Source organism: Cervus canadensis, chromosome 17 (genome assembly GCF_019320065.1).
Source record: "Cervus canadensis isolate Bull #8, Minnesota chromosome 17, ASM1932006v1, whole genome shotgun sequence".
NCBI classification, from domain to species: domain Eukaryota; kingdom Metazoa; phylum Chordata; class Mammalia; order Artiodactyla; family Cervidae; genus Cervus; species Cervus canadensis.
This window is the reverse complement of record NC_057402.1, coordinates 12,511,574-12,539,172: the sequence shown is the minus strand read 5'-3', so window position 1 is coordinate 12,539,172 and position 27,599 is coordinate 12,511,574. Positions and strand designations below refer to the sequence as shown.

Here is a 27,599-nt window from a genome sequence, read left to right as displayed (position 1 = left end):
GAGAACAAGCCAAGCACCCAAAATAAGGGCTCAGCAGGGCTGGAGCCTGAGCTCGGGGCTGTGAGCACAGCTGCCACAGCGCCTCCCCCCGGGCCTGGCTCAGGGCTGAGCCTTGAGAAGGATGGGCTCCTGCTGTCACCCCTTTGGTCCACACCCACCAGCATAGGCCTCGATTCTGTTTTCTAAACATCCTCGCTGTTTGTGTGCTTAAGTTGGCAGAAACTTGCAAGTGAGTCACTTGGGGGGAGGGGTAAATTGTCATCAGAAACCACTGGGCAACAGAAAGGCGGGTCAGTGCCACCCTGGGGGTGGCCTTGTCCCTAGGGCAGCGGGGGCCACTGAGGGCCTCCGAGAAACAGCCTGGCACAACCACGGCAGGGCTGAGAAGAGAGGTGGGCCTGGCAAGGGGCATCCTCTAGAGTGTCAGGGAGGTGGGAGTGTGAGAGCCGTTTTGGAGGAAGAACTGGTGGGCTTGTTGGAGATAGGAGGGGAGGGATGGGAAAACACATGAAAGGGGTGAGCCCCCAAAGCCTGGTTTTACTGACATCTCCTCGTCTTCCTTGAAGCTTTCCATGCCCTAAGAAAAAGCCTGGGGACTTTCCTGGTGGTCCAGTGGCCAAGACTCCCTGCTCGCAATGCAGGGGGCATGGGTTCAATCCGTGGTCAGGGAATTATATCTCACATGCTGTAACTAAGATTTCACATTCAGTTCAGTTCAGTCACTCTGTCATGTCTGACCAGTTGCGACCCCATGGACACCAGGCTTCCCTGTCCATCACCAGCTCCCGGAGCTTGCTCAAACTCATGTCCATCGAGTCAGTGATGCCATCCAACTAACTTGTCCTCTGTCGTCCCCTTCTCCTCCTGCCTTCAATCTTTCCCAGCATCAGGGTCTTTTCTAATGAGTCAGTTCTTCTCATCGGGTGGCCAAAGCATTGGAGCTTCAGCATCAGTCCTTCCAATGAATAGTCAGGACTGATTTCCTTTAGTTGGATCATTTCCTTTGGTTGGATCTCCTTGCAGTCCAAGGGACTCTCAAGAGTCTTCTCCAACATCACAGTTCAAAAGCATCAATTCTTTGGCGCACAACTTTCTTTATGGTCCAAATCTCACATCCATATATATTGCAACTAAAGATCTCACATGCCACAATGAAGACCCAGATCAGCTAAATGAGTAAATAAATATTTTCGAAAAAGAAAGAAAAAGTGCCTTGCTTCTTCCCAGGGGCTTCTCATCTAGGTTCCTCACACTTGTCCCACCTAATGGGCCCAAACGGAGCCTTTCTGACCCTCATGATGTGGGGAGGGGAATTTCTATGGCTGTTTGGGCATAAATTACCACCAAGAGGGTGGGCTACACTGGATGGAGTTACCACATGAGGGACCCTTGTCTTCCTGTGGGGTGGCCCATCCCTGCCCAACGCCTGCTGCTGTCCCACCCTAGGATCCACCCAAGCCAGGGCCAGCCAGTCCGAGGAAACCTAGCTGCAGACTTCGTAACCATCCAGCATTTGAGGATGATCAGTGAGCTCCTGGAGGGGGATTCCAGCAAAATTTAGGATCTTAATTAACGACTGTAACAACCTAATTCTACTCAGCCTGGTTAGATGACATTTAAATGCCGGTACTCTCCTAAACTGCCTGCTGAGAGCCCTGCTAATTTGTTCAGGCCTCAATTGATGGTAAAATGCATTCTCAGTAAGATACAGTTATCTAGACCTGGGTTCTCAAAAGATAACATGTTGTTAATTTCATGTACACTGAATTAAAAATGTCACTCCATGGGTTCTAAATTACGATAAACTTGCTTAGGCAGTTGAATCTCACTTCATCTTTGGCACCTACTAGATAGGGATAGCTGGAGAAGGAAATGGCAGCCCACTCCAGTGTTCTTGCCTGGAGAATCCAAGGGATGGGGGAGCCTGGTGGGCTGCCATCTATGGGATCACCCAGAGTCGGACACGACTGAAGCGACTTAGCAGCAGCAGCAGCAGATAGGGATAGGTGGCTCAGAGGTTAAAGTGCCTGCCTGCAATTCGGGAGACCCGTGTTCGATCCCTGTGTTGGGAAGATCCCCTGGAGACAGAAATGGCAACCCACTCCAGTATTCTTGCCTGAAGAATCCCATGGACGGAGGAGCCTGGTAGCCTACCGTCCAGGGTGTCGCTAAGAGTCGGACGCGACTTCTCTCACTCACTCACTCACTCAGATAGGGATAAAGCTTTCCCATTTGGCCAGATGAATCTAAACAGTTCATCTGACTAATACACTCACATCCCTCCCCACAAAATGCTCCTGCCTTTTCTTAGGGTACAGGCCCAACAAAAGCCAAATTCACTCAGTAACAACAAAACTCATTCTGTTTTTCCTCTAAACACCAATACTCACAAAAGTAAGAGAAATATGGGTTAAACACATCCAAATCTTCAAGGTCCATTGCCCAATTTCCTTGATGATAGGCTACATTAGTTCCATAACATTTAAGCACTTGATAGTTGCTGATTATGGTCCTCAGATAATGTTTATCAACTTATACTCTTGTTTCAAGGTACAAGGGCAAAGCTGAACAAGATTAATGTTCTCTGGAATAAGTAAACCTTATGTCAAAAGCAAGACATAAAACTGGTTACCCTGGCTTCTAAAAATATCTCTGTGAGGCAGGCAGGATTATTGAATGCTAAGTGTGCTCACAACTTAATTTAGTATGTCTGCTTAGTGCTCTGTTGTGTCTGACTCCTTGCAACCCTTTGGACTAGAGCCCACCAGGTTCCTCTGTCCATGGGATTTTTCAGGCAAGAAATACTGGAGTGGGTTGCTATTTCCTTCTCCAGGGGATCTTCCCAACCCAGAGATCAAACCCACGTCTCTTGTATCTCCCGCATTGCAGGCAGGTTCTTTACCCTTTGAGTCACTGGGGAAGTATTTAGTATGGCTACCCATTAAATTGGGATGGTCCTGAAGTTACATTTTGGTAGTAGAAACTTCCTGGGTATATCTCCTTGAGAACAGCCATGAAGGGCATCCCAGCTCCTTCACATCACCTAAGTGTGATCCACAGACCATGAACAAAACCCCCCAATTCTAGATCATAGAGGTGGTTGCTTCAAGACTGACAGCATATGTTAGGAAAATCAGAAAATATTATTCCTTTGAATGTTAAGATAGCAACCACAACAGTAACCAAAAAATCCCCAAATCTCAGTAGCTTTACCCAGTAGTACTTAATTTTTCACTTGTTCAGCAATTCAGTGTGAGCACTAGGCAGGGAGTCTTCCAGGGAATGACACAGGGATCCGGGCTCTTCCTGCCTCCAGCGCCATCTTCAGGTGGCCTCCAGGACCCCCGTGGAAGGAGAGAGAGCATTGAAAGAAGCAGCGTTGGCTTCTGAGGGACTTTGGAACAGAAGTGACGCATGGCACTCACTGGTGGTTTGGCTGATGAAGTCCCCTGGGCGGACAGCAGCTTGTACCAGCAGCAAGCCTGTACTGTGGCAGGGAGCATGGCTCTTTAGGAAACGTCCCCCTCATGCAGTCATGAGTAATAGTATCCCCCCCCAACACACACACACACAGACACATACAGACACACAGAGACACACAGACACACACAGACACACACAGACACATACAGACACACAGACACATACAGACACACAGACACACACAGACACATACAGACACACAGAGACACACAGACACAGAGACACACAGACACAGACACACACAGACACATACAGACACACAGACACATAGACACACACAGACACACACAGACACATACAGACACACAGAGACACAGAGACACAGAGATACACACAGACACATACAGACACACAGACACATACAGACACACAGAGACACACAGAGACACACAGACACACACACACAGAGACACACACAGACACATACAGACACACAGAGACACAGACACACACAGACACACACAGACACACACAGACACATACAGACACACAGAGACACAGACACACACAGACACACACAGATACACAGACACATACAGACACACAGAGACACATAGACACACACAGATACACACAGACGCACAGACACATACACACACACACACACACATACACACATACAGACACACAGAGACACACAGACACATACACACATACAGACACACAGAGACACACAGACACACAGACACACAGACACACACAGATACACACACACACACAGACACATACAGACACACAGACACACAGACACATACAGACACACAGAGACACACAGACACAGAGACACACAGACACATACAGACACACAGAGACACACAGACACATACACACACAGACACACAGACACATACACACACAGACACACAGACACACACAGAGACACACAGACACATACAGACACACAGACACATACAGACACACAGAGACACATAGACACACAGAGACACATAGACACACACAGATACACACAGACGCACAGACACATACACACACACACAGATACACACAGACACAGACACATACAGACACACAGACACATACAGACACACAGAGACACACAGACACACAGACAAACACACACACACACACACAAACAGCAGATTATCTAAAGCCCAGAGAGTACTGGCTGGAGTTTAAGGTCCTGGAAACAGGTCTTCAAAAATCAAGGAGAATTATCCTCATCTCTTCTGGATACAATTAGGGCCAGCCTTTTGTCAAAATTTGAAGTAGGCATCGTCTCGCCTCGACTTCTTCTTTCTCTTACATCCTTCTAATGCCTTCCTCTGCAGACGCTGCTAAAAACCTCCATTTGGGCACCGCATCCCCACCCCCTCCGCTCTGAATTATATCCCTGTTCCTGTATTATACCCCTCCCTTCTCTTAAGTACCGCTGATGCCCAGTATTAAGAGGTGAAGCTGATAGGAGTCATTTATACTAATATGTAGTTGACTGACAGCTCTTTTTCTCTGGGAAATAATTGCATTTTTAAAAGAACGTGTTTGAAAAAGCTTTGCTTTGGGCTTGTCGGACACTCAGTTCAGTGACTGCATTAGAAAGAAGTGAACTGTGAAATTTAAACACAAATGTTAAAGAAATGGGAAAAAAAATGAACACTGGCCTTGGTGCCTGGATTCTACGCATGTCCATCTCCCTGTGCAGGGAAGAATGCAGTGTAGTGATGACGTGCTAATCACCTCGGTACAGACCCCTATTTGGCCACTTGCTGTGTGACTGTAGACAGGTTACCTAACCTCTCTGTGCCCTATGCTCGGTTATTGCAGAAATTTCTGCCGTACCTCAGGGATTGTGTGTTCCCAGCCAGCCAGATCAGGTAGATCAGTTTGCCCTTCAGCAGGGAGTCAGATCACCTCCAGAGAAATGACATGATTTAAGAACAGGGCATAATAGTTGTTTGTGTTTGTAACGAAATGGTAAATATGAACATTCAAGCGGGAGATTTTCTGTCAGCCCCTGAGTGGTCAAGATGGTGCCTGGAATTAAAACATTTAGCATAGGTCTCAACCGCTTCAGTGGTTTCCAGCATTAAGGATTGATTTCAGCATTAGAATCAGTTTGCAGGGTGACCTGATACAGTGAAGGCAGAGGGAGATATATATATATACACACATATACATATTTACATACATACTCATATAATATACATATACACATGGATGCCCAGTCACTTCAGTCGTGTCCAACTCTCTGCGACCCCATGGACCACGGCCTGCCAGGTATATGTATTTTGGGGAGGGGGGGCTACGTTTGTTTCTAGTATGGTTTCAGACAGAAATGATTTCCAGTGAACCAAAGTGCTAGCTTATAATGGGATGCTCATACCGTACATGTGTGCTTGTCCTTGCTGCAAGAGTGTGTATCTCTTTTGTTCTGCATCCACAAGGCGGGGGGGGGGTGAGTCAGGATGGAAGAAAAAACGGGGGGTGACTAAATTGACCTGGGATTCGAATCTATTATTGTACTTGTTGTGGTTAAATAGAGTCTTCTGGGTTTATTTGTTTAAGGAAGTGGCTTTCTTCATTATTTGCTTGGTTGTCCCAGAATAGCAAGAGTCAGTGCCTGTGTGTTGGAAAGTGCAGCTAAAGCTTTTCTACCTCTGCAAGCACATGAGTTTATGTTACCTTGGAAGCCTTCTAGGTGGGCTAATTATACTGGGGGTGGACCACTGTTTGTTTTACCTCTTCCTTTGTTTTAGAGCAGGTTAGTCTATTCCTGTTCTGCCAATAGGGAGGTTCCCTGTGGGAAGACTTCAGGCGGATGTATTACTGTATGCCTTTTCCTCACGTGGGGAACTTCGATGCCAGTATGTGTGGATTACAAGGCATTATTGTCAGGACTAAATAGAACATCCTGGGGGCTGGAGTTTTCTGAGAGAGAGAAGAAGCTATAGGAAATCTGGCCTGAGACCATCTGGCTGAGTCTTTGGGGCTGATTGGGGGTGTGAGTCAGAGAAGGTAATGGCATCCCACTCCAGTACTCTTGCCTGGAAAATCCCATGGATGGAGGAGCCTGGTAGGCTGCAGTCCATGGGGTCGCTAAGAGTCAGGCACGACTGAGCGACTTCACTTACACTTTTCACTTTCATGCATTGGAGAAGGAAATGGCAACCCACTCCAGTGTTCTTGCCTGGAGAATCCCAGAGACAGAGGAGCCTAGTGAGCTGCCATCTCTGGGGTCACATAGATTTGAACACAACTGAAGTGACTTAGCAGCAGTAGCAGCAGCAGGGGGTGTGAGTGGAACTTTGGATGGACTTTCTGTAGACAGAGGTGGGGCTGGGTCAGGACAGCCTATGGGAAACAGAGCCCCAGTCAGTTCTGATAAAGTTCAGCCTCCTCAGGCCTTTCCCATCTCAGTCACTGAGACACGAAGGGGTCCAGCAGGCTGACATCAGCAACTCCAGGTTGTAAGAGGAGGCACTGCTCAGCACCTGGGTGGAGGAATGGACCTGGGGGTGGGGGGTTGCTGGCGCTGTTTCCCAGGGAGCCTGTTTCTGCAGGGCTGGATGAAGATGGAGGCCGTTGGAGGCTGTGAGGTGCAGAGCAGGTAGAGGAGCTGCTCAGGAACAAGGAATAGGGAATGCAAATGCATTAAATACTTTCATTATTGGGAGCTTTGCAGCTGCTGCTGACCTTCTGTCTTTTTGTTCAAGAGTAGGTTGGGTTTTAGAACTTTTTACTGACATATAACTTACCTGAAAGTGGACTTAACACATTTTCCCACACCATGCATACCCGGTTCACCAGCACAAGATCAAGTGACAAAATATTGCTGGCCCCAGAAGGCTGCCTGCACCCCCTTCTGGTTGCCCCAGCCTCCCTGGCTGTACTGAGCCCTTGCTGTATACTGGGCCCTCTTCCACATGTTTACATAGACCGTCTCGCTTCATTTTCTGAACAAGCCTCAGAGGTAGCAACTAATATTGTGACCGTATCACATGTAGAAAACATAGACACAGCAAGTTAAGAACCTCATCCAAGGCCACACCACTAGCAAGTGGCAAACCCGAATTTAGAGGTGGTGAGAGGTCCATCTTGCCCATGGGGCCTCTGGGTGGAGATGAGGACCCTTGGAGGTACTGTAGTTTGCATACCAAGAAAAGAGAATGAGCAAGTGTAATTGTTCATTTAGTACTCTGATGAATAAACTATAAATGCATCTGCAGATAGAGGTCTAGACATTTCTGATGCTTGCACACGTAGGGGTGTGTTCACCCCATGTTCATTCAATACACTTGGGTGTGAGCACCTCTTCACCAACTCTGAGCCCTTCTCTCAGTTGGAGAAACTCTTCTCTGGTTCAGCCCTCTCATTTACAGATGAGGAAGAGGGTCCAGCCCTCTCATTACAGAGAGGAGAAGTGACTCATGGAAGGTCACACATTCAGTGAGGGTCAGAACTGGGACTCAGACGCGAGGGTGTGGACTCCTTGTATAGATCTCTTTCCTTTCTGCCCTGCAACACCCCTGCTCATCAGCTTCTCCGTGAACACATTTCACAGACACTCAGAGTTGAGCTGAATAGTGCAGAGCCTCTCTTGGGTCACAGGCCGGGGTCCCCAGCTGCCTGCCCACATCCCCCCTCCAGCCTTGGAATCAAGGCTGAACACTTAATAGACTCCGCTGTCCACCTACTCTCTGTGCCCAGTGAGCTGCTGCTGAGAGCCAGCATCTTCTGTGCCCAGTGGGAGGCCCACCCCTTTTCTGACCATCTCTGAGACCAAGTAATTCCCTTCTCTCATTTAGGCTCTCACCTGACACGCGGTGAGAACCGGCAACCCTCCATCTCTGCCAGCTGGAGCGTCTCTCAGTTGTTTGTATGATGCAGAACCAGGTCCCTGAAGCTCATGCATTCTCTGAACCCTTAGTTGGCGGGGGAAGACAAGAAATCCATACTGCCTGCTCTCTTCTGAGAGCTTCCTCCAGCTCAATGTGTTGGTGCCCTGGGATTATATGCCTTCCTTCTTGCCCCAGTGTTATTGGGCACCTGCTGTGTATAAGGGGCAATGTCCAGAGATAAATAAGACAGATGTGAATGCTTTAGATGAGGCCATTTATCAAATAACCCTCTTGGATGCACACTTTATCACATGCAGTTCCAAGAGCAAGGCCTCTGCCTTCCTGGGTTTCAGTCTAATAGCAGCTGGCTGATTTAAGACTTCAGTTGAAAGTGACCAAGACCCAGCCTGGACTGGCATGAGCAAGTGATGGGAAATGATTGGCTCCTGATCTGGGAGGTCTGGGGCCAGCTGTAGGCATGGCTGGATCCAGGGGTCAGTGGGCAGCAACAGGATAGGCCCAGCTCTTTTCCATGCTGGTTCCCTTCCCAGCCAGTTTTGCTCTACACAGGAATCCCAGAAAGTCACGGCCTGCATCTTTCATACTTTTAGGTTCAGCAGGAAGAAAGCTTCCCCTCAAATTCCTGGGACTGAGTCTCATTGGATCATTTACTTGTCTCTGAACCAACCATGTAGCCCTAGGGAGGGACCAGCCTCACGCTCATCAAATGGCCAAGAACAGGGAAAAGGTGCTCGCTGGAGGAGAACAAGGGTTGCAGGATGCTAAGCAGGCCAAAACAAGGACATCAACCCCATTGTCCACCCCAGGACTCTGAGTCCCCAACTCTGATATAATCTAGCTCTCTCTGAGTCAAGCACACCTGCGTTTGGGCCAGGCACGTCTGTCCTCTTGATCACAGGGTGAGTGGCCCCAAGCCTTCCTGACCCGTGCCACCTCCATATCATCACCTGCCTATACTCATGGCATCTCACAGCCCTCTCATCATTCTAGCCAGAAACCAAAGGTGCGTCCTTCCTGCCCACCCTTGGTCCTCCATCCTGCTGCTTAGGCGGCCACAGTATTTGTGCACCTGTCCCTTCCTCTCCATCCTCAAGTTACTCCAGTAGCTTCTGCCTGAGGTCCCTGCTCCTCACCCCCATCTCCCCACCACTCCAAATGATGTTTCTAAAACAGGCATCAGCAAACTATGGTCCAAGAGCCAAATCTAGTTCCCACCTGTTTGTAGATGGGAATACTAAAACTGGTTCCCACATTTTGAAATGGTTGAGAGAAATGTGTAAGAGTAATTGTTTGTGATACTCAAACATTATGTGAGATTCAAATTGCACTGAGCATCAAGTTTTATCGACACATAGCCATGCCCATCTATTGATGTGTGTATATATGGCCGCTTTCATTGCTACCAAAGCAGAGATGAGTTATTTGTGGGACTACATGGCCCCCAAAGCCTGAAATACTCACTATCTGGCCCTTTACAGAATTAAGTTTCCAATTGTTGGGGTAAAATATTCTAATCCTGTCATCCCTGTGCTCTGAAGCCTTCTAGTGCTCGCTGGTGTCACGGGGACACAGCTGATTGCCACCCTGGCACTCAGAGCTTCTCCTGATGGTCACCTCCCTTACTTCCTGGGTCCTGACTGCACGGAATTCCATGACTCAGAGGCTCCCTCCTTCCTGCCTCAGCATCCAGTTCATTCCTTTGCCTAGAAAGCTCGTCTCTCCTTCCTGGGAGAATCCAGGAAATCTTTGGAGCCCAGCTCTCTCATCTGCCTCTTTTCCCCTGAGTCATCTTTTCTGAGTTGGAGGTAATTGTTCCCTCTTCTGCATCCCACTAAAGCTCAGTCCCTGAGGCGTTTGTCTTGTTACAGTCGCCATCCAAACTGCACATGTTGTTCCTCCCTGCTAGATTGCAGACACTGCTGGGTTTATCTGTCCTCCCTTGCAGCCCCCGGCACAAACCCTCCCAGTAGATGGTACCCACTCAGTACTTGTCAGAAGGCGTGGAAGTCAGAGTCTGGTCTGCAAGCAGCTTCTGTCTGAGGGACAGACCTGCTGGTTGTATAGGAACACATGTGTTGGAATGTGCAGCTTGCCAAAGAAAAATATGAAACTATTATAAGACAGAATGAATAGGAATTGGTTAACTTAATGAGATGTTAAGCAGGGGAAATGGGGGAAGCAGAGGTTTCTGGCATGTTCCTAGGCACCCAGTTTGGGTAGAGAGGGTCCCGTGAGGGAGGAAGACCTGTGCTTAACAACATCTGGACTGGTAAACCCACTATGCGTGAGAGGCAGAGAGTGGACATGTTTTAGTTACAGGAGGCAGAGAGAGGCAGCCATCAGTGTTCAGTGGACAAAGACAGCAGCCACCATTTTAATGTGTTTCCTTCCCTAGACACACATCTCTCAACTATTGGCATTTGGGACTGTATGATTTTTTTTTCTAAGATTTTTTTTTCTGATGTGGATGATTTTTAAAGTCTTTATTGAGCTTGTTACAGTATTGCTTCTGTTTAATGTTTTGGGTTTTTGGCCGAGAGTCATATGGAATCTTGGCTCCCCAACCAAGGATCGAACCTGCACCCCCTATACTGGAAGGTGAAGTCTTAACCACTGGATCACCAGGGAAGTTCCAGGGCTGCACAGTGCTTCGTTATGGGGGCTGTTCTGTGCATCGTGGGATGTCTAGCAGCATGCCTGGCCTCTATACTCCAGATGCCTGTAGCACCCCTGCCCCCAGCATGCCAGCAAAAGGCATCTCCAGAGCTCGCCTGGGCAGAGGGACACAACCATTCCCAGTTGAGAAACACTTTCCCAGGGACCGCTTCTCATGTTTTCTGTGGTGAAAGACTTGTTTCTTTATTTTTACCAATATTCTTGAATATGCTACAAAAGTGTGTTTACAAAATACTGGGAAAATGAATCACTCAGTAAATGATCACATATTTGTTTGTCACAACATCAAATCTCTTGCAAGTGATTCACTGGTTTCTTTGCTTCTTCGCACTCTTGTTCTCCTCCTGTAGTGGACTGCTAACAAAGAGTCTGCAGACCACACTTTAGCACAGCTCTAGACCCGGGAGAAGGTTTAAGAACCTTCACTCTCTGCTCGAGTAGAAGTGAAGGATGGTTGCCGCTGAATGGGTATCACTTTCACACCGTGGCAAAGTGAAAGAGTCATGCATGGAATCATCGTTAGATCGGGAATGGTCTGTGGAGTGCCCTTGGGGAGGAGTCTGCAGTGCTGGGCGGGCATGTAGAGGGAGGCGATGGAGGCTCGTCGGAAAGTGAGACTCCTTTCCCCGCCTTAGTGATCAGCGTCTCTCCTGCCACATGCAGCGTGTCCCACATGGAGGGGACGAGACACGGAGGAACTGCGCTGAGGAGCGGTTGGGTCAGGCATCTCATTAGGGACCTCTTACTCTCCTCTTCCTCAGGGGGAAACCGAAGCCGCTCTGTCAAAATGACATTTAGTGGCAGAACTGAGGCCAGAGCTGAGCTTTCTGGACTCAGTCCAGTGACCACTGTCGATTCTGTTTTGAAAATTGATTAGTTTTTGGCCGCGCTGGGTCTCCGTTGCTGCACGGGCGTCCTCCAGTTGTGACAAGCGGGGACTATGCTTTAGTTGTGGTGTGCAGACTTCTCATCGCGGTGGCTTCTCTTGTTGCCGAGCACAGGCTCCAGACACATGGGCTCAGTAGTTGTGACTCACAAGCTTAGTTGCTCTGCGGCATGTGAGATCTTCCCGGACCAGGGATCGAACCCGTGTCCCCTGCATTGGCAGGTGGGTTCTTTACCCCTGGACCACCAGGGAAGTCCCTCATTATCTGATTCTTGACTGTCTCACAAATCTTAATTTTGTTGATATTTGTGAAGGGGGAGCACGGGCCTGAATTTCAGTGAACTCATGTGGTTCATTTTATAGTTTGTTCTGTGCTCCAATGACTCTCCTGTTCATAACAGGCTAATAACCTCCTCAAACCTCACAGTGCTTCATGGAAACTAAGGAGCCGAGTAATTTTCCACAAGCTCACAAAGGAAGGCCAAGAATAAAATTCAGACCCTAGTGACTCTTCATCGGAAATGTTTTTGACAGAACCTAAGGATGAGAGCAAGCATAGAACTTAGAAAGAATTAGGCAGACTTTTCTGATCTTCTGAGATCTTGGGAAAGAGACGTTGTGTGTCTAAATTACAACCGTCTGTCAGCAACTGTTTAGTTAAGCACCTACGATATGCTGGGAATCCATCAATCTGCCAGCCTCCTCCTTTCTGCTTGTCACCTTGCTTCACCCTATTAGTTGAGCTCCAGTGGCTCAATGGTCTCATTAGAGCTGTAAATGTTGACAAGGCCACCGAGGGACTGCCTGGGATTAGTACAAAAGGAGAAGCTGTTGTGTCCTTTTCAAGGGGGTCTCAGTGGGCCTTGCTGAATGTAACTGATGACCTCAGCCTCTGTTCGTACTCAGTCCTGACCGGAGGCTTCTTGCCTTGAGGCTGCTTGGGGGACCAGCATGGATTAAGTCTGGGAAGAGAGGCAGTTTTATAAGCCAAGGAGAAGGATGGCCAAACAGGGAGCCTCTCGAGTGAGGGCTGGAGAGACAGGGCGGGGCCTCGGAGTCCTGAAGCGGGGTGACTCTGCCCCACAGCTCTGGGTTATCAAGCCAGTGGTGATAGCAGCCTTCAGGTCCCTCTGCCAGGCTGGCCCCTTGGTGTCCTGGATTGGCCTCATAGAGGGCGGGAACGGCTCCTCATTCTCTGTCTCTCAGCCCCAATTTGCCAAGATCCAGTGTGTCAGTCAAGGTTCACCAGAGAAGGAGAGTCAATAGGAGATACACACCCTCTATATCTGTATGCATTATGCTAAGTCTCTGTAGTTGTGTCTGACTCTTGGAGACCCCATGGACTGTAGCCCGCCAGGCTCCTCTGTCCATGGGTTTTCCAGCCAAGAATATTTCCCAGGGACTTCAGCTGGGGTGGGTTACCATTTCCTACTCCAGGGGATCTTCCCGACCCAGGGATCAAACCGGTACCTCTTTCATCTCCTGTGTTGGCAGGTGGGTTCTTTACCACTAGTGCCACCTGGCAGCCCCTATATCTGTATATGTGTGTACATATCCATAAAGAGATTTTTTTCAAGGAATTAGTTCATATGATTATAGGGCCTGGCAAGTCTGGAAACTGAGGGGCAGGCTGGCAGGCTGAAAAAAACTCTCAGGAGCTGATGCTGCAGTCTTTTTCTTTTAAATTAATTTTTATTGGAGTCCAGTTGCTTTACAGTGTTGCCTTAGTTTGTTGTTGATCAGTCACTCAGCTGTGTCTGACTCTTTATGACCTCGTGGACTGTAGCCCACCAGGCTCCTCTGTCCATGGGGTTCTCCCGGCAAGAATAGTGGAGTGGGTTGCCGTTTCCTTCTCCAGGGGATCTTCCTGGATCAGGGGTCAAATCTGCATCTCGCACATTGATAGGCAGATTCTTTACCACTGGGCCACCAGTGGTTAAGCTTCTACTATACAGCAAAGTGAGTCAGTGACATATACATATATCCCCTCGTTTTTTAATTTCCTTCCCATTTAGGTCACAACAGAGCATCAAGTAGAGTTTCCTGTACTGTACAGAATTTCTCCTTTTTCTCTTCCAGGAAACTTCAGTTTTTGCTCTTAAGGCCTTCAACTGATTGCACAAGGCCCACCCACATTATTAAGGGTGATCTCCTTTACTTAAAGTCAACCAATGGTATTTGTTAATGCACATCTACAAAATAGCAAATAGGTGGAGAAACAGTGGAAAGAGTGGCAGACTTTATCTTTTGGGTTTCCAAAATCACTTTAGATGGTGACTGCAGCCATGAAATTAAAAGATGCTTACTCCTTGGGAGAAAAGTTATGACTAACCTAGACAGCATATTAAAAAACAGAGACATTACTTTGGTAACAAAGGTCCGTCTAGTCAAGGCTATGGTTTTTCCAGTAGTCATGTATGGATGTGAGAGTTGGACTGTAAAGAAAGCTGAGTGCCAAAGAAATGATGCTTTTGAACTGTGGTGTTGGAGAAGACTCTTGAGAGTCCCTTGGACTGCAAGGAGATCTAACCAGTCCATCCTAAAGGAAATTAGTACTAAATATTCATTGGAAGGACTGATGTTGAAGCTGAAAGTCCAATACTTTGGCCACCTGATGGGAAGAAATGCCTCATTTGAAAAGACCCTGATGCTAGGAAAGATTGAAGGCAGGAGGAGAAAGGGACAACAGAGGATGAGATGTTGGATGGCATCACTGACTCAATGGGCATGAGTTTGAGTAAACTCCAGGAGTTGGTGATGGACAGGGAGGCCTGGCATGCTGCAGTCCTTGGGGTCACAAGGAGTCAGACACGACTGAGCGACTGAACTGAACTGAACTGACCTACAAAATACCTCCACAGCAACCCCTAAGATTTATGCTTAATTAAATGATTAGATATATTGCCTAGCCAGGTTGGCACACAAAATTAACCATCACCTCTATCATATAGCCTGGCCCTGATCTCAGGACCGGAGTATGTCAGAGGTGAAAGGAGAGGCCATTCCAACCTTCCTCCAAGTCCCGTCCTGGCTCGGGGGTAGCCTGAACTACTCACTCTTGGCAAATCGTTCACCCTCCCTTAGCTTTGTCCTCGGGAGAGGAGGCAGTCCTGAGCCCAGGCACCTGCTTCAGCATCTGTCTTTCCCCAGGGATTTGCTTGAGCCTGTCCAGATGACCCTAGTGATAAAGAACCTGCCTACCAATGCAGGAGATATAAGAGATTTGGGTTTGATCCCTGGGTTGGGAAGATCCCCTGGAGAAGGGAATGGCAACCCACTCCAGTATTCTTGCCTGGAGAATCCCAGGGACAGAGGAGCCTGGCTGGCTATAGTCCATAGGGTCGCAAAGAGTCAGACATGACTGAAGTGATTTAGCACTTCTAGGAAGGGGACGTACTGAATGTCTATGTCGGAAATGGTGGAAGTCTTTCCTGGCACATAGGCAGGGGTTAACTTGAGCTCTCTTGACTAGTTGATAATGAGTTTTTACTAAAGGGCACTTAACTTCTAATGAACAGAGTAGCCATAAAATTTATCATCAAACTGGTACACTTGGGAGAGTGAAGGGGACATATTAATCATTTTGGGCAGCTGATGTGAATAAGATGGTTTGGGAGCATATAAAAGACTGAATAACAACCATTATTATATTGTTCTTAAGAACCCATTAATGCAGAGTGGTCTTCTGTGTTCTGTAGATAAAGGTTAATCAAGTCAACAAATAAACACAATTATAGTGTTGAGCTGTGTCCCCCTAAAGAGGTATGAAAGTCCTAGCCCCTGGCATCTGTGAAAGTGTTGGTCACTCAGTCGTGTCCTACTCTTTGAGACCCCATGGACTGTAGCCTGCCAGGCTCCTCTGTCCATGGGATTTCCCAGGCAAGAATACTAGAGTGGGTAGCCATTTCCTTCTCCAGGGGATCTTCCTGACCCAGGGATCAAACTCTAGTCTCCTGCATTGCAGGTGAATTCTTTACCATCTGAGCCACCAGGGAAGCCCAGCATTGTGACTGGGAATGGTTCAGAGTTGTGTTGCTGTGTAATGGACAGGAGTCTTGATGACTGATCCCCTTCAGATATTTTATTGGCCTTTCTGTAAAATGCTCTTGTTGGATTCAGTTGGATTGAGTTGGAAATCAGGACAAGCAGTAGAGAGGCTGACCCTTGCTAATCATGTCTTGACCATCTGGATCATTACTCTGGCTGGTGGGCCAATTACTATGGCTTTTAATTGGGCTTCTTGGACTAGCTATTGCAGAGGACATGAGTCAAAGTTCTGTTGTCCTGTGTGGCTTGGCCTGTGTCTGTTTGTATGTTCGGGCTCTTGTCCTGCTGCTGCTCACCAGCGGTGATGCTGAGGAAAGCTCTTGACCTGTGTGGAATTCCATGTTCTCTCTTCCCTTGAAAGTGGGAGGTTAAGCCATTGTCAATGGGCAGGACAAGGATGCTCAGCATCATGGCAGGGAGAGAGGTGGAGATGGCAAGGATGGCTTAGAAAATGTTTCTTGGGTGATTTTGGTAAGCCCAGGTCCCCTCCTGAGTGGAGAACAGCTGGGTCACGTGGCATCTGGAACTTCTTCCAGCCATAAAATTCCACAGTGGTTTCTCCTGGAGAGAACAATACTTCCACTGAACCTTCCAATCATATTTTTAGTTTTCATGGTGCTTAATCTCTTTCAGAATGTATTGAAATGAGAGAGCAGATTTTAGACTCATTTTCATGCTGGTTAAGCCAATGATTTAATCTAATTATTTTTACTTCTGTTTGGGACATGGGAGTGATGCTATAAAACCTATACATTTCAACGTTGTCCTTGAAAAATATGCAATTCTTTGCAACATTATTTTAAAGCATAGAATTGGGGGGAATCGTGACTTTTGGTTTTTTGGTTTTTTTTTTTTGCTTTTGGTTTCTGGCACATGGGTGATTTCTAAAACACAGAAGTTGGAATGATAGAAATTTGAAGCTCTTTCAGTTACTCCCCAGACCGCCCGTCTAGCTTTCATAGTTTCAGAATAAACGTCAGGGCTTAGAATATGGGGTTATTTTTAACCAGGATAGATAGCGAAGAGAGAATGGCATGTTTTGAGGCAATTTTTTTCCTTTTGAAAAATTCAATTCACAGTTTCTATTCCCTAAAGGGAATACGCTAATTAGGAGGTTTAAGAAAGATCAACATCTAATGGAAGCACATCTTTGTCCAACCCGCTCCATCAGGGAAGGATCATGGCTCAGCATCCAGGCAGCAGTTTGGAAAGCCAGGAACTGGGGAAGGAGACGAGCTAGCCACACCATCTCCTGGTCATCCTTCCAGGCCGAGCCCATCCTAGCAGCTCCTGGGTTCATGTCAGAAGAAAAGTGGAAAGCCAAATATTCATGACTCAGCAGGCGTTTCCTGAATACCTTACCTTGTGCATGGCAATCCACTCCAGTCTTCTTGCCTGGAGAATCCAATGGACAGAGGAGCCTGGCGGGCTATGGTTTCCATGGGGTCACAAAAAGTTGGACGTCAATGAAGTGACTTTGCACACACGCACACACACATACCTTGTGCCAGGACCTGGCCGTTCACAGATGCGACCAGTGCAGCCGGAGCAGAGCAGAGTGATGAAACTGTCAGGGCTATACCACACAGGGCCTTGAAGACCTTGAGAGGGTTCTGGGCATTCATTTGCAGAGGAATGGAAAACCACTGAAGAGTTCTAAGTCATAGATGCCTGTGAAAAGGCTTGTCTGACTGCCGTGTAGAAATCCTAAAGGAGCACATTGAGAATGGATGTGGGGAGATCAGGCAGGAGGCAGGTTTGGTGATCCAGCCAGAGAGGATGCAGATGATGGAGATGAGAAAGCTGATGGACTCAAGAGCTGTTTTGGAAGTATGATTGTAGAGAATTGGCCCAAAGAAGGCAGAATTAGCTTTTAGGGCAGGAAATAGAAACCATTCTCAAGATTTTTAACAGAAAGGAATTTAATTCAGGGAATTAGGTTCTTACAAATTGCAAGAAGGGCCAAAGAAGCAGGAATTGGAAATGGAATATTCAAATTCATGAATATCTTATGTTCAAATAGGGAAATATAGGTATTATTGTCAGGAGAGCCATTCAACACTTGGGTCTCCAAAACTTTGGTTACCAGAGGAAGTGTCTCTGCTTCTTTTCTGTCCTCTGAATCTGGCAGAACATACTTCTTAATCAGAACCCTAGCTGCAAGCCTGTCCAGGCTCCATAGAATATGAAGTAGGACTAGTATGTGTAACTATGCAGTGCATGGCTTGCACCCCCATACTTAGTGTCCTGGATGGGAAGGCTCATGGAAGGAAGTCAAAACGGATGCTGAGTGCCAACTGGCCTGTCCACCAATCACAGGGCATGAGGGAGGAGGAGGTCATCAAAGATGGCACCAGACCAGTGTGAAGGGTGGGCCATTCACTGGGGACGGGTTTAATGTATTTATAAGGTGACCAGGGAGGGATGTGCAGTTGCCAGCTGGATGTGTTAGGTCTTGAGCTCAGGAAAGACTGAGATCTGGAAGAAGTCTGCAGAGATCAGAAAGTCAAAGCCAGGCCACCTGGCGAGAAGAGGGCTCAGGGCAAAGCCCCTAGAACCCCAGCATTTGGGGTCCCACAGAAGAACGGACCCTCTAAATGATTGTGGGCACGTGAAGACAGTGTGGGTCAGAGAAACTAAGTGAGGATGTTGCAGGAAGGTGGAGTCATACAACTGTTGGTTGACTCTGAGTGCATTTTGTCAAATGAAAGAAGCCAGACCCCAAAGACTGTATATTCCTTAATTCCATTGACATGACATTTCAGAAAAGGCAACACATCAGAAGTTGGGGCTTGGGGCGGGTTTGACTATAAAAATGCCGTACAAAGGAATTTGAGGGTGATGGAACTCTTCTGTCTCAGAGACCTGAGGATGCATAGAAGTGCACATCCCAATGAATGAATTTTACTGGATGTAAGATAGATATATGGATGGGTAGATAGATAACACATATATTCATTCATACCTTCATATATATGTTCATTCACACATATAGGAAGTGATCAGTTTTATTAAACATTTCAAGGAAGTCAAGGAAGATGAGTGATAGGTTTCCCCTGGATCCGTGGAGTAATGGGCTAGACCTTGGTATGGGTGGGCCCTGGGCTCTAAGTAGAATTGACCTAAGACAGGCTATGTGCCTTTCTCTTTTCAAGAGAGTGACTTCTTTCTTTTTCACCTTTTTATTTTTACTGGAGTATAGTCAATGAACAATGTTATGATAGTTTCAGCTGCACAGCAAAGGGACTCAACCATACATATACATGCATCCATTTTCCCTCACACTCCCCTCCCATCCAGGCTGCCCTAACTCTGAACAGAGTTCCCTGAGAGCACGACTTTTTCCCATGGCCCACGGAGCTTCCGGAAGTATGGAGTCTGCTCCTTGGTTAAAGGAGACCTCAGTTCTGAGATGTGGGTAAAATGCTTAGGTGAAAATAACCTGGCATTGGTTGGGCTCCCAGCCTGGGTTTTTCTCTCTTCTGTGTCAAACAGTGGTTTTATGACTGCAGGTGACTCCTGTAGCTTCTCAGAGCCTCAGTCTCCTCATCAACAAAACAGAAATAATGATCTTCTCAGGACTTGACATGGCAGATTAAAGAACTTTGGAGGTCAGTAACACAGCCTTCAAAATTTGACTCCGGAGAAAACCATACTTCAGAAAGACACATGTACCCAGTGTTCATTGCAGCACTTTTTACAGTAGCCAGGACATGGAAGTAACCTAAATGTCCACCAACAGATGAAATTGTGGTACATGTATATGATGGAATATTACTCAAGCATAAAAAGGAAGGAAACTGAGTCAGCTATGGTGATGTGGATGAATCTAGAATTGGTCATAGAGTGAAGTAAGTCAGAAAAACAAATATCATATATTAATGCATATATGTGGAATCTAGAAAAATGGTACTGATGAACCTATTTTCAGGGCAGGAGTAGAGAGGCAGATGTAGAGAGCAGACTTGTGGACACAGCTGGGGAAGGAGAGGGTGGGATGAATTGAGAGGGTGGCGTTGACATGTGCACGACCATGTGTAAAATAGCCAGCTAGTGGGAAGCTGCCGTGTAGCCCAGGGAGCCCAGCTCGGTGCTCTGTGATGACCTAGAGGGATGCGATGGGGAGGGGATGGGGGAAGGCTCAAGAGGGAGGGGATACCATATCCATGGAGCTGATTCACTTCATCACACGGCAGAAACCAACACAACATTCTCAAGCAATTATCCTCTGGTCAAAAAAAGAGAAACGTGACATGGGCATCGCTCTTTCCACAGGCTTGCTGCCCTTCCCACCTCCCCCAGGTCGGTAACCCCTGGCTTCCTCATGCCTCACCATCACAGCAAGCTTTACTGTCTCTCAATTATATGTTGACTTGTCCAATTCCCACCAGCCCCTTAAGAGCCCATCCTCAAGGCTCAGTGCCTAGCCTGGTGCCTGACCCATAGTCAACTGTTAAGAACCCTGTATTGACTTGTACTCATTCAGGATCAGGGTGTCTGCCATCCTGCTAACCAGTTACTTTCTGAGTAGCTTTGGCTTTCTCCAGAAGACCCATCGCCCTCCAAGGTGAGGCGCTGCCAGGCCTGAGGATGCTCGTAGAGGCATCAGGACCTCATCTGCCTGCTCCCAGAGAGTCCAGCGCCTGCCAAGTGGGGGCTCAGTAAATACTTGTTAAACAAATTCATACATTTTGCAGCTAGCAGCAATGTCAGCCAAAGTACAGAGCTTTGAAAGGGCAACATGAATTCAGGGTTTCTGAAATATAATGGCATCACCCATCTAACTGTGTGTGTCAACAAAAAAGGTCAGCTGTGCCCTAGGGTCTGGTTTATGTTAGAGAACTTGGTAGCTTTTGGTGGGGAGGGGATGACAGATGTCCCCTGTGGCCTTATGATTTTCCCTCCAATGTTTGCAGGCATGCTAAGTTGCTTCAGTTCAGTTCAGTCACTCAGTCGTGTCCGACTCTTTGTGACCCCACGAATCGCAGCACACCAGGCCTCCCTGTCCATCACCAGCTTCCAGAGTTCACTCAAACTCATGTCCATCGAGTCGGTGATGCCATCCAGCCATCTCATCCTCTGTCATCCCCTTCTCCTCCTGCCCCCAATCCCTCCCGTTGCTTCAGTAATGTCCAATTCTTTGCGACCCTGTGAACTGTAGCCTGCCAGCCTCCTCTATCCATGGGATTCTCCAGACAAGAATACTGGAGTGGGTTGCCATGCCCTCCTCCAGGGGCTCTTCCTGACCTGGGGATTGAACCTGAGCCTCTTATGTCTCCTGAATTGTCAGGCAGGTGCCACCTGGGAAGCCTGGGTAAAGCCCTAGTGTTTAGGAAGGCAACTGACAGGAAAGACCTCTTGCCCTAGTCCCCCGCCCCCACCCCCTGCACACAGTGGCAGGGGCGGGGGGGTGTCCCAAACCAAGAGTGATGGAGAAACCAATGATGGGCACTGAGGTTCACGGGAAAGAGTTCTAAGAGAAGGGTTGGGAGTGGCTGCTGAGTCGCGGGCAGCTCCTCCACCCCCACCCTGCAGTGTGGACAGTGCTGGAATCATCTTTGGTGTTCTGAGCTCCGCTCCACCTGCAGACACATCTCTTCCCCCTCCCCACACCCACCACCCCCAGATTTCTACGGCTTAAAGGCTTAGGCGTGACCTCAAAAGCCGCTTGTGTGCGCCCTGTTGATTCCTCCCTTCTCCCTGGTGGGGATTTGATCAGGTAAGGCAGGCGCAGCCCCTCTCGACATGCAGACGTCCTGCCCTTGAATGTGGTCAGGGGCTCGTGATCCCAGCAAGCCCGAGAGAGAAGAAGGTTTTCTCAGGAAGCTGGGATTAAACTGCACCTGCATTCAGATCCTACTGTGGCCGATCTAATCATGCTCACCCTTTGCCCCACTGAGCTGGCTTCGCCTTCTCTTTGGTTTTCACAAGCCGAGGCTCGTCCTCTGGATCAGCGGGGACTGACCTGGTGTGGAGGGAGGAGCCTGTCCATCAGTGATCCTCAGAGTGATGGCCGCCTAGCTGGGCTAAGTGCCGTGCATACATTATCTGTATCACTTGGTCCTTACTGCAGCCTGGCAGGCAGGGTCTGTAGCATCCTCATTAGAGATGAGGTCACAGCCAGGAGGTGTTCAACAACTCCCCAAGGTCATACAGGTAACAAAGGACAGAGGCACTTCCTGAAACCTGCAAGTTATCTGCTTCTGGAGACAGAGCCCTGAGCAGCTGCATAGGCTGCCTGCAGTTGAAAACTGTTGCTGTTGATGACAAAGGTGGGAGGGCTGGAGTTCCTGCTATTAATGCATTGGCTCTGTGGCCTCTACACTTCCCCCCTCCCCCGTATGCCGGTTTCTAGAGGATTTGGTTCTTGAATTGGAGAGTGGACGGGTCCCAGTTACCAGCTGCTAACGGGGGAGGGCAGGGTGACCATTTCCCTGCTTGTAGCCTTTGATATCCATGCCAGGGCATGCCGCACACAGTAACAATGACTATTTCACCCCGTTGTGTGGTAGCAGATTGCCACAGAAGAAACGGAAAGGACAGAGAGGTTAAATGGCCCACCCAGGGTCCCTCAAGCTGATGGGTAGTTGAATCAGGACCCGAGTCAAGTCCCGGTACTGTGTGATTTCCATCCGTGTTAGAGGGAGTCCTTAACCCTGCATGAGGGTCTCCATGCTAAGTCCCGGCTTATGTGGTCCCTGAACAGATCATTCCCCTGCTGAGTCTTTGGAAAACAGGGACATTTGTGGCTGTGGCGCCTGCCTCATGGGCTCAGGGTGTGTCCAGAAGACTTGGGTAGGTACAGAGGGCAATGGGTCATGAGCAGCTCGTGGCTCTGCTGGTTACTCTGTCTCTGCTGGCAGAACTCAGGCCATGATGGCATTTGCTCCCCTCCACAGCCCTCCAGCATATGCATGGGGTCACAGAGCAAGGTGCTGCAGCTGAACCAGTAGAAACCATTTCCTACCAAGGACAAAGTCATTTATAACCCACATCCCCCTCCCCCCGGAGCCCAGATAATATGTCCTTACAGCAGAAAGGCAGCCTTACTTGTTTCTAATTCTCAAAGAGTGCCTAGGATTGGATAAATCACCAGCTCACAAATCATTGGTTTGGAGAATCAAAAACGGACTCAAATTTTCATGGCAGAAATGTCTGTTTGATCTGCCCTTATATCCCAGACAGTTCCATTTCTCCTGGAAACAAGATCCTGGACGCAAGAATGCCAAGTTATTCCCTCTATAATTCTCCATCTCTGAGCCGAGCCTTGAAGCAGACTCCTGCCCTTGAACTGACAGCAGCAATTCTATTAAAGAAGTTTGATTACAGGGGGGAAAAGTGAAAGAATCTATATTTCATTAAATGCTGCTTGTTTTAAAGTGGGAACATTTTCTGAATGTCTGGGGGAGCTAATAATGTTTTCTAGGTCTTATTGGGAGACTTAAAAAGCAGAATTTTTAAATCTGTTTTAAAGGAAACCCCATCACTTTTAGAGCCAAATTATATTCACAGAGTAGGGACTTTTATCCTGGAAGTTTATAATAAGCATTTGGGGCTTCCTAGGTAGCTCAGTGGGTAAAGAATCTGCCTGCAATGCAGGAGACACAGGTTCGATCCCTGGGTTGGGAAGGTCCCCTGGAGATGGAAATGGCAACACACTCTAGTATTCTTGCCTGGAGAATTCCATGGACAGAGGAACCTGGTGGGCTACAGTCCATGGGGTCACAAAGAGTCGGACATGACTGAGCAACTGAGCATGCACTTATAAACGTTTATTGAGTGCCCACTCCGAACCAGAAGAGGTATCATTCTAGGTCTTTAAGAGTTTTGCAAGAGTAACGAAAGCATTCTAACAGGATGAGATGGTGTACATTGTCGTTTTTGTTAATATGTGAAAGTCGCTCAGTTGTGTCTGACTCTTTGCAACCCCGTGGATTACACAGTCCATGAAATTCTCCAGGCCAGAATACTGAAATGGGTAGCCTATCCCTTCTCCAGCAGATCTTCCCAACCCAGGAATTGAACCAGGGTCTCCTGCATTACAGGCGAATTCTTTACCAACTGAACTTTGAGGGAAGCCCTTTTTGTTAATATAGAGTTGGCCCAAAAGTTCATTTGGGTTTTTCCAGAAACCCAAACATACCAGAAACACAGTATGGACACACCTGAATGAACTTTTTGGCCAACCAAATATTACAGCATTGTTTTTTCAGTTGACTGTTAAGGTCTATTGACAACCTACTGTGTGCCAGGACAGTGTGGATCAATGCCCTCCAGAAGCTTCCAGGATAGCTGAATCCATGAGGACCAGTGATGAGGATATGGGGACGCGGCAGTGTCTGAAGGAGAACCTGCAGAAATGACATAGATAGCATACTCACCTGTTGGTCACCCACTGGGGGCAGTTGTTTTTCAGTCACTAAAGTCATGTCCAGCTCTTTGTGATCCTACAGACTGAAGCATGCCAGGCTTCCCTGTCCTTCACTGTCTCCTGGAGTTTGCTCAAACTCATGTCCATTGAGTCGGTGATACCATCCAACCATCTCATTCTCTGTTGTCCCCTTCTCCTCCTGCCTTCAATCTTCCCCAGCATCAGGGTCTTTTCCAGTGAGTCAACTCTTTGCATCAGGTGGCCAAAGTATTGGAACTTTAGCTTCTACATCAGTCCTCCCAATGAATATTCAGGGAGAATTGATTTCTTTTAGGATTGACTGGATGGTGAGAAACAGTTATTCCTCCATTACAGATGAACATTTTGAGGCCAAGAAGCAGATGAGTTGTTCAGACTACTTGGGCATGTCGGGAATAGTACCTGCATCCCGAGTGTTTGGTTCCCAAAGCAGAGGGTTCTCCACCTTTCGGGGCTCCCCCCACAGTCCAGAATGCTGCAAGCCCAGAACGCATGGTGGTACCCACCCCGCAGGGGCATTCTTGGGGCCAAAGAAAGGTGCATGAGGTGGTGCTCAGTGACCTGAGATGCTGCCTATACTAGTGGAAGCGTACCTGGCCTTGGGGTGGAGACGAGGGTGCTCCTAGCCCTCCCTCCTCCCTTGTTCCAGCTTGGCTTCAGCTCCCCTTCCAAGGCTGACCTGGAGCCGCGCCTCCCGTGGACCGTTTTCCCTGCTCTGTGAGGTTCTGCTGAACGAGTGCTCAGCACAGGGCAGAGTTTCCTGGTGCCCACAGTGCCACCCACCCCGCTGACAATGTCACTTGACCTCCCTGGGATCTCCGCTTCCCCACCTGGAGTGACAGATGCGTTGTGGGCGGGAGGAGAAGGCAGGAGAAGGGACTGATGGGTCCAGACCGGAAGGTCTTTGCAAGATGCTGCCTGTCCCCGAGTTCTGAAGCGACTCCAGCCTCTTCTCTTCGTGGAGCTGCTTCTCAGCTCTGACTTGACAGTGGTGAGGGAAGAGGATTCTAGAATCCTGGGGTGAGGGTGCTGGTTTGAAGCTCACCATGAGCTTGAAACACTTTAAGGCATGTTATTAAAGTGAAGCTCACCATTTTACCGATGAAGAAACCGAGGCACAAGGAAGTTAAGGAACGTGTCCCTGTTGATCCAGCCTGTAAATATTAGAACTAAGAACTGAAATTGGCCATGTGAACTCAGAGCCTGCTCACAGCAAGACAACTGACTCCAGCCTCGGCAAGACTGTTGGTGGGGAATGTGTTTGTAACAGATCTGAGTGTGCGTTGAAGCCAGTTGGAAAGCTCTCTGCTAAGAATGTGATCAGAATCCTTTGACAGAATGAGGAACCAGCCCCTGATTTTCCTTTTTGGCATCTTTCGATTTTTTAATGTTTTTTTTGGTAACAACTCTGTGCCAAGTCGCTTCAGTTGTGTCCAACTCTTTGCGACCCCATGGACTGTAACCTGCCAGGCTCCTCTGTCCGTGGAATTCTCCAGGTGAGATTATTGAAATAGGTTGTGATTTCCTTCAGGGGATCTTCCTGACCCAGGGATTGAACCTGTGTTTCTTCTGTCTCCTGCGTTGGCAGGCAGGTTCTTTACCACTAATGCCATCTGGGGTCACAACTTTATTGAGATATAATTCACATACTATATAGGTCATCTGTTTAAAACATAGAATTCAGTGACTCTTCATATTTAGAATTGTGCAAGCATTGCTGCAAACAATTTTAGAAGATTTTCATCACCCCAGAAACACTGTGCCTCTTAGTTGTCATCCCCCAAACACCATACCCTCCAGCCTTAGGCAACCATTAATCTATCTCCATCTTTATAGATTGGCCTCTTCTGGATATTTTATATTAATGGAATCATATAATAAGTAGTCTTGTGATTGACTTCTTACAACTCTTTCACTTAGCAAAATGTTTTTAAGCATCCTCCATGTTATAAGATGTATCGTACTTCTTTTTATCACCAAATAATATTCCATTTGTATGGATGTATCACGCTTTATCCTCTCATCAGTTGGTAGATGTCTGGGTTGTTTCTGCATTTTGGTTATTACGAATAATACCACTATGAACATACATGTACAGGTTTTGTGTGAGTGTATGTTTCCGTTTCTCCTGGGAAGATATTTGGTAGTAAAATTGTTGGGTCAAACTCTCTGTTTAATCTTTTGAGGAACTGCTAGACTATTTTCCAAAGTGACTGCATTCCTACTACTAATGTATGAGGGTTCCAGCATCCTTGCCAACACTTGTTTTTATCTGTCTTTTTGTTTATAGCCATCCTAGTGGTTGTGATGTGTTTCATGCTCTCTTTTTTTAATTGCAAGGGATATACAAACCATGGTCAACTCTAAGGTACTGGAATATCTAGATAATCCATATCCAGCAATGTTTTCCTAAGAGCTCAGATCTGCCACAGACAGAGGAGAAATAGCCAGCCTCTCCCCAGGTCCAACACCAGGGGCCTCCACAGTTCCGTGGCCAAACCCCAGGGACACTCCTTGAGAACTAACACCTTACCCTGTCCTCTTGTCTTCCAGCGATTCACGAGTTCCCCGCAGACCTGTTCTCCAACAACGAGCGACAGCACGGGGCCGTTCTGCTGCATATTCTCGGGGTAAGTGGCCCTGTTGGGGTGGGACATCCCTCAACTTCCGGCGGGGAAGCCTGTCTGCAGAGCACAATGTGTCAGAGATCTCACCGTGTTCTTCTGAGAGCCCTCTGAGAACAGGTCCTGGACGTTTCAACCGCAAAGAAATGAAGTCTTAAGGATGTGAAGTGACTAGCTCAGTGTCATGCAGCGAGTGACCCCAGAGCCAGGACAAAGATTCACGTCTTCTTGTGCCTCCTTTTCTGCTTTTCATAAAACAGGAGTGACAGCATTTCTTCCCCAGATGTGGAAATACAGGCGAACATGGGTCACATCCTTCAGTCATAGCAGGGAATGGGATAATGCTCTCCAGGACCCCCCCACATTTTACCGTCCTGACATAACTGCGGTTTGAGACTTTGGTGCCCTTCTTCTCAAACTTCCTCTGTGTTAAATGAGCCTGGTGAGCAGCGGCAGAGTTTGAGTAGCAGTTCAAAAAGGCATAGAGGGCTCAAGCCTATATGATAGGTAATAGTTGCTCTTCTCTGCATGCAAACTACAGCCCACAGCCATTGCCCATACTTATCAATAAAGTTTTATTGGAACACAGCCATTCTCATTCATTTCTATATCATCTGTGGCTGCTTTTCTGCTTCACTGGCCGACCTGAGTAATTG

At 47.8% G+C, this 27,599-nt stretch overlaps 1 protein-coding gene across 3 annotated transcripts in view; it reads left to right on the top strand.

Annotated features, from left to right (window-relative positions):
* SLC24A4 (solute carrier family 24 member 4) overlaps window positions 1–27,599 on the top strand; it is a 185,508-nt gene that overhangs the window by 93,872 nt on the left and 64,037 nt on the right. For all 3 annotated transcript variants that reach the window (XR_006262956.1, XM_043434429.1, XM_043434428.1), the window contains exon 3: window positions 26,873–26,949. Coding sequence is in view for 2 of the 3 variants with exons in the window: in XM_043434429.1 (XP_043290364.1) it covers window positions 26,873–26,949 (77 nt within the window). In the remaining variant the exon portion in view is untranslated. The remainder of the gene's footprint in view (window positions 1–26,872; window positions 26,950–27,599) is intronic.